At 37.5% G+C, this 12711-nt stretch overlaps 1 protein-coding gene across 1 annotated transcript in view; it reads right to left on the bottom strand.

The window, feature by feature from the left end:
* CFAP47 (cilia and flagella associated protein 47) overlaps window positions 1–10618 on the bottom strand; it is a 284879-nt gene extending 274261 nt beyond the window's left edge. The window contains exons 1-3 of the mRNA XM_058184444.1: window positions 10388–10618; window positions 9205–9356; window positions 7926–8041 (exon numbers count right to left, since the gene is read on the bottom strand). Coding sequence (XP_058040427.1) covers window positions 7926–8041; window positions 9205–9356; window positions 10388–10534 — 415 coding nt within the window. The 5' untranslated portion in view covers window positions 10535–10618. The remainder of the gene's footprint in view (window positions 1–7925; window positions 8042–9204; window positions 9357–10387) is intronic.
* Window positions 10619–12711: the final 2093 nt, after the last annotated feature.

The raw sequence follows: 12711 nt of genomic DNA, 5'->3' as shown, positions 1-12711 counted from the left end.
ACTTTCCTCCAGCCTTTGCCCAAAGCCCTGGACCAGGAGACTGAAGGAGACCCCGAGTTGGAATTTCTGCCCCCCTCCAACCCACATAAGAAGACTCCAAAGGGGGAGGCTCTCTGCAGCAACACAAATGTTCATTGCACATATCCGGCCCAGGGCCCATAGTTTGAGGACTCCTGATTTAGTGCAATATAATAAAAAATGCAAATAATTTTTCTGCAGACCACCAAAATTTTCTCATGGACCACCAGTGGTCCACGGACCACCAGTTGGTGACCGCTACCCTAGACCACCTCTGCTTCTGCTATCTTGAAGGTCTGTTAATTTTATTCATGCTTTTCTGTCAGCCCATATAAATTTTGTTGTAATTTGGTTCAATTCTATAAAAAAATTCTTATCTAATTTTATGGGTATGGTCTGAAAAAGGTATAATAATTTTGGCAAGACATTCATTTTAATGGTTGCAATTCGGCCTAATATTGATAATTGTAATGCACCCCATCTTTCTAAATCCAATTTTATTTGCTGTATAAGTTTTACATAATTGTCTTCTTTTATTGAGGAGCATCTTGCCGTCAACCGTATTCCTAAATATTTAATTTTCTTTACACTTTGCAATCCCAATTTTTCTTCTAATTCTCTTTCCTGTTTTCTTGTCATGTTTTTAACTATCATTTTCCTTTTTGTCTTATTAATTTTAAGGCCCAATATTTCTCCCTATCTTTCTATCTCCCTTATTAAAATAGGTCCTGTCTCTTTTGGCTCCTCAATGAAAAACACCAGGTCATCCGCAAATGCCTTTAATTTGTATTCTTCTCTCTTAATTTGGTCCCCTTAATCTCCGTATTTGCCCTGATTTTTTTCAATAATGATTCTAATTATTGAATTAGAATAAAAAGCAGAGGTAATAATGGGCACCCTTGGTGAACTCTTTTCTTTTTCTCAAATGATTTTGTGATTTCCCCATTGATTATAATATTTGCTTGTTGGGTGGAGTAGATTGTTTTAATCACCTGTTCAAATTTATTACTGAATTTCATTTCCTTAATTTGTTTTATCATATATTTCCAATTTAAGTTATCAAAGCTTTCTGCGCATCCAGAAAAACAAGGGCTATTAATTTCTCTGGCTGTGCCTTATAGTATTCTAATATATTCAAAACTGTCCTTGTATTGTCTTTAATTTGCCTCAGTGGGAGAAAGCCATTCTGATCAGAATGGATAATTCCATTTAATATTTTTTTCATCCTTCCTGCCATGATGGTCATAAAAATCTTGTAGTCAGTATTCAAAAGAGAAATTGGTCTATAGTTCTGAATCTGATTCGTGTCAGTACCTTCTTTCATGATGACTGTAATATATGCTTCTCTCCATGAAATGGGTTTTTTTGCTTCCAACAAAACCTCATTATATAAATCCAACAGTATCGGTTCCAATATTTCCGCCATATTTTTGTAAAATTCACCTGGTAGACCATCAGGTCCCGGAGTCTTATTGTTTTTTTGTCTATGGATAGCTTCCTTTAATTCTTCCAAAGAAATCTCTCTACTTAAGCTTACCCTTTCCTCTTCCTCTAACCAGGGCATACTTTCCTCTTGTAAGTAACTATTTATCTTTTCCATCTCCACTTCCTCTTGATTATACAAGTTTTCAAAGTATTCTAATGTAATCCTTTTAATTTCTTCTTCATTATTTTGTAGGTTGCCCACCTCATCTTGTAATTGGTAAATTATCCTATTTTCTCTTTTTTTTAATTTATATGCTAGCCACCTCCCCGATTTGCGTTTTCAAATGGATATGTTTAATATTTTTAATATGTTCTGTTTATTCAATTAAATTTATGTTTAACTGATATTAATTCTTCCTTAATTTGGGGGTCACCTGGATTTAGTTGAAGTTTGTTTTCTAGGTACTCCAGTTAATAACATATCCTGCTGTTGCTTTTTTTTCTTGTTCCTCATTGATGTATATGCTAATGTTATTCCTCTCATAAATGCCTTTAATGTATTCCATAGGTCTGTTATGGCAAATTTATGGCACATGTACCATAGGTGGCACATGGAGCCATATCTGTGGGCACGCGGGCATTGCCCTAGCTCAGCTCCAGCGTGGATGCACACGCCACCCAGCTGATTTTCGAGCCTTCTGGGCCCACCGAAAGTCAGGAAATGGGCCATTTCCGGCCTCTGGACGGCCTCCAGGGGGTGGTGGGAAGGGTCGTTTTCACCCTCCTCAGGCTCCAAAAGCCTCTGGAACCTGGGCAGGGCGAAAAATGGGCCTATCGGTCCCACTGGGCCATCACGTGCCAAAAGCAGGGGTCGCGTGGGGGGGTCACACGCACATGCACAGGGGGGGCGGGGCGCATTGAATTATGGGTATGGGCATGCTCCTCCCGCTTTTGGCATGGGACGGCAAAAAGGTTAGCTATCACTGCCACAGGTTCTGCAATGATGTATAAGGTTCTTTTATTTATGTCTAGGAACAAAATCAGCTCTTTTTCTATCTTCTCTAAGTATTCCTTTTCCTCTAGTATTCTTGAAAATGAATTGTGTAGATTAGAATAGAAGGTGAATTTTTTTCCCCTGGGGTTTAATAGTCTCCATACATCCTTCAGATTCAGTTCTTCAGCCATATTAAAAAAAGTTTTCGATAATACATTCCTCTTTTTTTATTACACATATAATCATTTCTTATATCTCATATTCCATTATAGTCACCCACTATACATACACTTTGGTAATCTGCCTCAATAATCGTATCATGCATTTTCTTATAAAATTCTTTCCTTTTTTTGTTGGGAGCGTATATATTAATTAATAACATTTTAGTTTCCCCTCTTATCAATTATATCAAAAGTAGGGTCCTCTTAGATTGCTTTAGCTATTATTTCTTTTCTGATATATACCACTACCCACGGGTGAAATACTCCCGGTTTGGACCGGATTGCCCAATCCGGTAGCGATAGAGGCGGGTGGTTCGGAGAACAGGTAGCAAAAATCCCTGCCCCCCCGCCCCCCCGCTGAGCTGCGCAATCATCAGAGGGTTTTTTAAAAAACTTTTAAAAGCATTTTTTCTTTGGCCGAAAAAATGCTTTTAAAAATAACAAAAAAGCCTCTGATGATCGTGAGGCTCAGGTGGGATCATCAGAACCCTTTAAAAGAATTTTTTCTACCACCTCTTCAGCCAAAGAGGTTGTAAAAAAAAAGCTTTTAAAAAGCTCCCCTGGCGATCCCAGTTGAGTTGCCTGATCGCCAGAACCTTTTAAAAACATTTTTTCTACAACCTCTTCGGCCAAATCACTTTAAAAGCTTTTTTTCCTCTGGCAATCCCAGCTGAGTTGCCTGATCATCACAGGCTTTTAAAAGCATTTTTTACAACCTCTTCAGTGGAAGAGATTGTAGAAAAAATGCTTTTAAAAGAAAAAAAAAAGGTTGGCCATGCCCACCCAGTCACATTACCCCACCAAACCATGCCCACAGAACCAGTAGTAACAAATTTTACATTTCACCCCTGCCACTACCCCTCTTTTCCTTTTTTCTGATGGTACTGCAAACAACTTTCCCATTTTTTTGTATTCAAGATATTTTCTATCTTGTTTTCTAATGTGTGCCTCCTGGAGACATTATATCTACATTCTGCTTTGCTAATTTTGAAAATATCTTTTTCCTTTTTATCTGGTCATTCAGTCCATTTACATTTATTGATAGTAATTGGGTTCTTTTCTCTATTTTCTTATTTATCTGCCGGTTTCTGATTCTTGGTTGTTCTAGTGGTTCTTTGTGGTCTATTCTTATTTTCCTTTCCTTCATCTCGATTTTCCGTTGTCACTTTAGTTCCCTCTTCCGCTTCCTCACTTCCAGATTCTTGTATTTGTTCTTCTGTGCTAGCTGCCTCCAATTGCTCTCTACTGCTTGAACTTTCCTCCACCCCTGTCAATTGGACAAATATTTCTTGGGCTTTGTCTAAGTTGTCAATTTTAATTTTTTTCCCTTGCCAAGTTATTATCATTCCTTCTGGAGTGATCCACCTAAATAGAATTTTACTTATGTTCAATAGAGATGCCAGGAATCTATAATCCCTCCTTTGTTCTCGTAGATCTAGGAATCTACTTTAGTGGATCTAGGAATCTACTTTAGTGTTATGATTTCTGTCCCTGTCGTGTCCCACTCCTCCTCTGACGGCCGGGTCAGGGAAGTCTGTATCAAGCGTGCCTCTGCAGCTCTGCCAAAGTCCTATCAGAGTCCTCAGGGCAGGCAGGAATCCAAGGTGTGACTTCAGCAATCCAGATTAGACTTTGCCTGACTCAAAAAATGCCAGAAAGCAGATCCTTTATATAGGCCATGGGGTGTGGCTCCATGACTCAGCACTTATCCAGGCCTTCCCCTCCCTTCCTTTTGCTGACGTCGCCTCTCCATTCTCCGGAAGTGTGGATCTATCCATTACATCGTTTTGTCTCCAGCTGTTAGTAATCCCAGCTCGTAGCTGGCTTCAGGCGCACATGCTATCGGAGGGAGGTTTGTTTGCTCGGTTTGTCCGGGCATGGTGCTAAGGCTGGGGCTGGAGGCATGCCAGGACATTCTTCTGTACTATCAGTCTCTGGCTGAGATAGCAGGAGATGAGAAGGGCCCGGCTGTGGAGAGGGGGTGAGCGAGGCACAACAGTCCCTTTATAGAATATTGGTTCCTCTCTTGAGGTTTAATATATATCATCGTGAATTTTTTTACGTCCAAATTTAATATGTACCTCTTTTGGGAGATGGTGATGCCTTGCATAGTTAGTTTGAACTCGATTATATTTCATCGAGCTCATTCTTAATCTCTCTTTTATCCCACTGTAGGGCTTCGGCAATCAGTTCTACCATTATCTCCCCTAAATTCTCTTCTTTTGTTTCCACTAGGTTTTGAAACCTCAAGTAGAAAGAGGCTCGGTCCATTTCGAGATCTATCAGAGTGTTTTCCAAATCCTTATTTACCGATTTTTGGTTTACCTGTTCTAATTTTTTCAGTTTGTTCTGTTTTCATTTCGACCCGATTTCTTTGTTCATTTTTTTGTATTGCCTGTTGAATTGAGTCCATTTTATTATCCAGAGTTTATATATCAAGTTTTCAGGTCACCATGATTTTTAACCATCGTCTCTTGAAGTTTTATCATGGTGTTCTGTACTGTTACTGTTGTGACCCAGGTTCCCAGACTCAGACTCCTGGAGGAGGAGGATTCAGAAAGTGAGGAGGAACTGGTAAGGCCTACTTCCCCTGGGCCCTTTCCCTCCCTGGCACCCACCCAGGAGGAGGAGGAGGGGCTGGCAAGGCCTGATTCCCCTGGGCCTTCTTCTGATTTGGCAACGCCCCAAGAACAATCTTGGCTTGATGCAAGACTGTGCAGATGTGACCAGTGCGCGCAGCAGAGGAGGCATTGGGACAAAGTCAAAGAATGATGAGTCACGGAGTGACACCCACAGAGGCTATAAAGCAAGAGGCGGAACTTCCTGGCTTTTTGTCTTGGACAAAGCAGTGAATTTGCGCGGGCAAACTGTTTCAATGGAGGGAAGAATATATTCATAAGTAACTCTGGCCTTATCTATAATTTCCTAGTTATCTCCAGAGACTTGGCAGGCACATGGGTAGACGTGGCCAGAACATCTCTGTGCCAGAGGAATCCAGCCTAATCCAGCCATTTATGTAAATAAATTTGAAAAGGAGGCCTTTGACTCTTTGTTGGGAGTATTGGGAGAGGGAAACAGAACAGTTACCAAGGTAGATTGCAACATTTGAACAGATGAGTTGGTACTCGATTTTTCTACCAGGAGCATCATGTCAATCGTTTTCTGGCTCGACAGAGAGGCCATCACCACCATCAGATTTGATGCCACCTTTTTCCCTGCTCTTAAAGTTGTGGTAGTAATGCTAGTCATTTCTTTTAGGATTCTGCTTTGTTCTCCCAAGATTTTATAAATTCTCACTGAGTTGCTTGTCTATTATTTATAGTTTGTATTTATTACACTCTAGTTTCTATTTCTATTCTAGTATCTTTAATTAATTAATTAATTAGTATTAATTAGTATTAAGTATCCTTAATTACTTAGCCAAGAATTTATAATTATATACCAGTAGCAAAGTGTAGAATACTATACAATCCAATTACAATCCAATTACAAATTGTTCTTTATAGTTACTCCGTATGTAATCTATTCCTTTAATTAATTATACTAAATTAAACTAAGTTAAATATAATAGATATAATAGGTGTCTCTACTCTTGTATATTCAATTTATGAAGATTTATAGATTTCTTCATTTTCTCTATTTTGTATCAGAATTTCTTTCAATTTTGCCAAATAACTTTTAAATTTACCTACTTTGATAAGTCCATTCACCACACGAGTTTCTCACCAACAAAAAAAGTGTCTGCCAACAATATTTTCTTCCGATCCTCTTGTGGGCTGTCACGGCCTCAGGTCCGCCATATCAATTGAAATGATGGGACGTCTTCTTGCCAGGTTAAATAGGGCTTCCCTTGCCTCAGCAGGCAATTGCACACTGCCTCGCCGATCTCCAGGATTCCTCTCTGTTTTGCGCGGTTCTTCAAGCTCCACATGCCTTCGAAGGGTCTCCAAACACGAAAAAATCAGAAGTAAAGGATGGCGCTCGTCCTCTTCCTTCTGTGCCACCCTGACAGCACCATCAGAAGTCCTGGACAACTTTCTTAAGTTGAAATCCACATGTCTAAGTCATTTTTCTGATTATTTGTTAGCTATTAAAATACCAGCCACTTTTATTTATAAATTCAGTATAATATCTTTGTCATCATTCTTGTATTCTGACAATTTTAAATCCATATCCAAAACAGCCCGATTCCCAGTTGTATCATATTCTATCTCCTTTTTTGAGCCCATTTTAATACCAAAAGACAATCTGAAAAGGAAAATCTGAGTACATTGTTGCCAAAAATCCTTTTATTCTCCCAGAGTTAAAATACTTTTTTCCATTCTATATTAGAGTGGCACCTTCTTTAATTAACTTGAGTTATGGTTGCTTTTGATAACGTGCTCCCCAAGTCTCCTTTTATCATGTTTTTCTCTACTCCACAACATTTTCCCAGGGAAAGATTTCTTACACTTAAATTCAAATTCTTCATATATTTTGATAAGGTTCTGAACAAATCACAATGAAATAATTATTTATTTTATAATTTTATTTCCAGGCAATCTGGCCCCTTAGTCCATTTCAAAACTTTTCATAATCAAGCTTCTAATCACTTTTTTGCTGCTTATTTACAAATAAGAATTTTTTTCTTAGTTTCTTAAACTTACATAAAACTTCTTTCACTGAGGATCAAAGGAAAATCACCAATGTAATTAATATATAGATTGATTATATAGACATTAGCTTTTTAACTATTCTGTTTATATGTATTGATTCCATTCATAGGATATGCTGAATATAATGCAACATTAAACTAATTGACTAATCTGTCATTCTTCTTCAACTGGGCCACCTATTTGTGGCTATCACGGACTGTGTGATGGGGAAAGTATAAAAAGTAGCTCTGCAATAGAACATTGCTGCTACAAGGATTTCACTGTGAAATCATTCATAAAAGCATTTGCCATGGATAAACAACAGATTCAAGTTTTGATAATATAGTGATGGTTGAGATACACTATTGTAAAATAAACCATTTTCGTATTTTGATTAAAGCATTCAGTCTTAACATAATATATGCCACAATTCAAAACTAGTTAATATCCTAAATATGATATTGATTTAATCACAGAATGATTTACCACGTTGCATGAAAGCTCCAGCCATTAGCTATGCCATATTGTCATTTGTTTCTGCTTTGGTGGATTCATATTTCATGCTGAACCAAAAATAAATTTTATTATGGTTTATCCAAGTGTACAGCTAGTTAAATATCATAAAATATTTACCTGGGGATGATCCATAGTTTGTAATTTTGGTTATTGCATGTATTATTTTACTGTTTGCAATCACTGTTCCAAAATTTATTTCAGGTTCAATTTCTAAGAAACAACATGGACGTAATCTGCAAAGAAAAGTATATTTTATTGGTTTTGTATCATCATTTTATTGATTTTAATTTTTAAATTTAATTTCAAGGGAAATAAAGTATTTTAGACTTTTCAACAGATGCACTATCTTTCTTAACTTAGTACTTATGATGTTACGTTTTTTTAAGTAGTAAGCACAATGAAAACATATTAATTTGCAACTATATTTTATTTAGCTTGAAACTCTTTTCATGTCAAAATATTTTAATACTTATTGTCTATTTCTATTCAATATAATAATTTAGTAGACAACTAACACCTGAAATATCACCATAGTTTTGGTACTATTATAGTGGTACCTTGGTACTCAATGGCTTTGAAGTGCATCGAATTTGGTACTCAGTGCATTTTGATGTGAAAACTTTGCGCACAAGCTAGATCTTGCCAATGTCGGCTGCCTTGTGACTCACTGCATTATTCCTTATGGGAAAAATTTGTTTGGTACTTGTTTTTGTTATTCATCGTGCATTCCTATTAACAATGAGTACCAAAAGTACCACTGTATATGAATTTAGTATTACATAAACTTACAATACTTGGTGTAAGAAATATTGCCATATTTCACACATAATAGAATAGAACAGAAAAAACTTTAAAAAAAAACTTTAAAAAACTTAAACAAAACAAAAAAACTTAAAAAAACTTAAAAAAACTTAAACAAAGCACATTAAACTAAGAACTTCTGGAACTGCATGTTAGGAGTCATAAGCACTTATAAGTAGGGTTAATGTTTTTTCCAACTGATTGGCCTTGCACAGATGGAGGAACAATCCAAAATGGAGGAGCAATCAGAATTTGTTTCAGGTTTTGCTCCATATTAGTGCAAGACCAATGGGCCACTTCATTATAACAAAGATTGAGACCCCCTGAAATACATAGTTTAAATTCTTAATTATTAAATGTGGCATATTTTTTACCTAATGCTACTCTAATTAAATAATTAGGTTTAGTTGGAGATCACAAAACATTATTTTAGGGGTTTGCAGAGCCACAAACTTTATTTTAAAACTTCCTGTTTTAAACCAAACTAATCATCACAATAAACTAAGCTAAAGTTTTGCCCATTTGTTGGAGTTTAATGTGTTGTGCAAATGCAAAAATTTAACCAACAGTAGTGTTTTATATTGAAATGTCATACCCAATCAGAGGAATTTCAATTACTTTTTTCTCTACATGAAGGAGGAGCCTATCATGAAGGTCTTCCTCACTGTCCGGATGATATTCCACTGTAGCTCTTATGTAAAGGCCAGAAGCAATAGGTTTCTTTGGATTTTCCACAATTAGTTTGAACTACAAAATTAAGAAATCATTCAATTTTAGAAATGTTATCTGAACTTGAGGATCTTCACCACCATACAGCTTCACCATAGAGCAAATTATAATGCAAATAAATATTATTGGAGGGAGGGAGGGAGGGAGGGAGGGGGAAAGAGAGATTGTGATGTAGATACGGGAAACAATAATGCAAGAGGAAGTACCGAGTTAGTGTGAAACTGTATCATAAACATAGGAAACATACAAACAAAAATGAAAGAGGAAGTACCAATTAGGAAGGTCACTTGCTTTTTAAAAGGATTGTAATCTCATTCATGCCTATTCATTTACTGAATATTACCCTGTAATATCTTGTAAGGTTCTTTCCCAAAGTTACATCAAGAGATTTTGAGTATCTTCTATCTTTTCCAGTCACTGAGTTTTATGCCTGTAATAACCTGACGATGACATAACAGATCTAGCACCAGATTTAAAAATGTATAATAAATCTGAATTACCAGACAATATTGTGCTGATGCAAAATTATTTATTTCCTACCTTTAAATTTTAACTTTTTATTGACTGAATTCTTATTTCATCTTACTATTGAACTATTTTTGTTCAAGACTGCGGACAAGTATGCTTCTAACCTATAAATAACTGGAGGAATCAAAACTATCCCCCCTCCTAATCATAGAGCTCCCATGCTAATCATAGAGCAAGAAATAATAAACATGGCTTTTCAAAAAGAATTAGTGAATCCCAGTAACCCACTTAGTATCCTTTTTTTTTTTTTAAGTATGCCTCTCTCGCCAAAGATGGACATCCACATTAAAGGTCTGTTGCTAAAAAGGTTTCTCATTAGGTTTGAAGCTGTTGAAACAAAACTAACTCCGTCCAACATGATCAGCACAAGGCTGAAAAAAAACCCAGTTTGTTCGGAGCCTTCAAAATAGCTAATTTCTCGGTAAAGAAACGGGGATTTCCAAGCCTCAGTCAAGTCCTGACTAAGATTTCCACCTTCTTCGCTCCACTCTCTTAATGAGACTGCCTTGTTCCCGTCCCACCTGAGGCCGTTCCGGAGGTAGTAAATGAAGCGAACAGCTGCATTTCTGCAGGTTTTGGACGCTGAACAGCGCACTATAACAACTGCCTGGCATCGCATCCACGAAGCGCAGCTCGGGGGGCGTAATGCGCACTCCGGCGACATCCATGGACCCGCCACTTCCCTGCTTGCCTCCGCGGGAGCTGATGGCGGCCTTCAAGCTAGCCAGCTTCGCGCGCCGAGGGTTCCTGTCTCCAAGGAGATGCAAACTTCTTTTGCACTCAGCGGTTGGAGAGCTGTTGCTCCGCAACTGGAATCCGTATTCTGATTGGCGACTAGGCTTTAGCCTGAAATTCCGCCCTTGAACACGGAGCCTCCCTGTCCGGCAAAGGGAAAGACGAGGCTGTTCAACATCAAGCTAATCAGAAACACTTGTCAAGAGTGGAGTGGGGGTGTTTAGTTTGGTGTTTGTTGCTCCTGCCTTTTTAATTTCTGGAGACAAAGGCATTTCTGAAGACAATCATTTGTCATTTGCAGCTCTATAACTGTATATATAACTATATAGTTATATATATATATATGACTTCAGAGGATAACTAGAACCGCAGAAAAAATAATTGCTACCAACCTGCCTTCCATTGAGGACCTGTATACCGCACGAATCAAGAAGAGGGCCGTGAAAATATTTACAGACCCCTTGCATCCTGGACATAAACTGTTTCAACTACTACCCTCAAAACGACGCTATAGAGCACTGCACACCAGAATAACTAGACACAAGAACAGTTTTTTCCCGAAGGCCATCACTCTGCTAAACAAATAATTCCATCAACACTGTCAAACTATTTACTGAATCTGCACTACTATTAATCTTCTCATAGTTTCCATCACCAATCTCTTTCCATTTATGACTGTATGACTATAACTTGTTGCTGGCAATCCTTATGATTTATATTGATATATTGACCATCAATTGTGTTGTAAATGTTGTACCTTGATGAACGTATCTTTTCTTTTATGTACACTGAGAGCATATGCACCAAGACAAATTCCTTGTGTGTCCAATCACACTTGGCCAATAAAAATTCTATTCTATTCTATTCTATTCTATTCTATTCTATTCTATTCTATTCTATTCTATTCAATAAGGACAAGAATCTGACTAGATGGAATTTCTGTTCTAAGTCTAGGTACAGTTTGTCTCTGTTATTTATTTATTTATTTATTTATTTTGTCACAACAGTATATATAAGCATAAGCATGAAAATAATTATATAATATATAAGCATATATATAAGCATAAGTATGTAATAACTATATTAATTGGATATAATGAAAGGAAACAATAGGACAGGAACGGTAGGCACATTTGTGCTCTTATGCACGCCCCTTACAGACCTCTTAGGAATGGGGTGAGGTCAATAGTAGACAGTTTTTGGTTAAATCTTTGGGGATTTTGAGAAGAGACCACAGAGTCAGGTAGTGTATTCCAAGTATTAATAACTCTGTTACAGAAGTCGTATTTTCTGACTTCTGTAACAGAAGTTATCCTGACAGCTTTCTCTTAATTTCAGAAGCATTCAGTATATGATTCAATGATTCAATGATGGATTCAATGATTCAATATGAGATATAACAACCAACAACAGGAAGTCCTCAACTTACAACAGTTCATGACCAATCAAAGATACGATGGCACTGAAAAGTGACTTATGACCATTTTTCACACGGCCACTGAAACATCCTCATGGTCCTGTAATCAAAATTCAGACACTTGGCAACTAACTCATGTTTATGACAATTGCAGTATGGGAAGTGTAAGAAGTTAGCACCCACCCTTCTCCTAGAAGAATGAAATATTTTAGGAAATATTAAAAAGGCAGAATATTTCCCCTAAAAGAGAAATAGAAATCTTAAAATAGAAACTCAGCCCCAGCTCCCTGCCTCCAGCAGATATTTTGGTTATGTACAAGACGAAAGACTGGGCCAGCTTATCTACAAAACCCTCAGGATTAGCCTTCTACCCATCTAGCAACAGAACTCACCACATGGCACCTGGGGAGATTGCATCACCCAGCAAGGTTCAACCAAGCCTGGGACTGAAGACAGTCTACAAAGTTACTCCTGCAAGGCCCCATTATAGTCTGACAACCAGATAGTCTGAGATAGATAGATAGATAGATAGATAGATAGATAGATAGATAGATAGATAGATAGATAGATCCAATGTCTTTCTCCCCACTTGGAACTGGACCCAGATGGACATTTCTTCCAACAATTTGGTACCCAAAGATGGGACTCCATGCTAACCTGACCAATGGACCTGGCCCAGGTAAGCCTCCCTTG

This window comes from Ahaetulla prasina, chromosome 5, assembly GCF_028640845.1.
Source record: "Ahaetulla prasina isolate Xishuangbanna chromosome 5, ASM2864084v1, whole genome shotgun sequence".
Taxonomy (NCBI): domain Eukaryota; kingdom Metazoa; phylum Chordata; class Lepidosauria; order Squamata; family Colubridae; genus Ahaetulla; species Ahaetulla prasina.
Note: the sequence above shows the minus strand (reverse complement) of the source record. Positions and strands in the feature narration are given on the sequence as shown.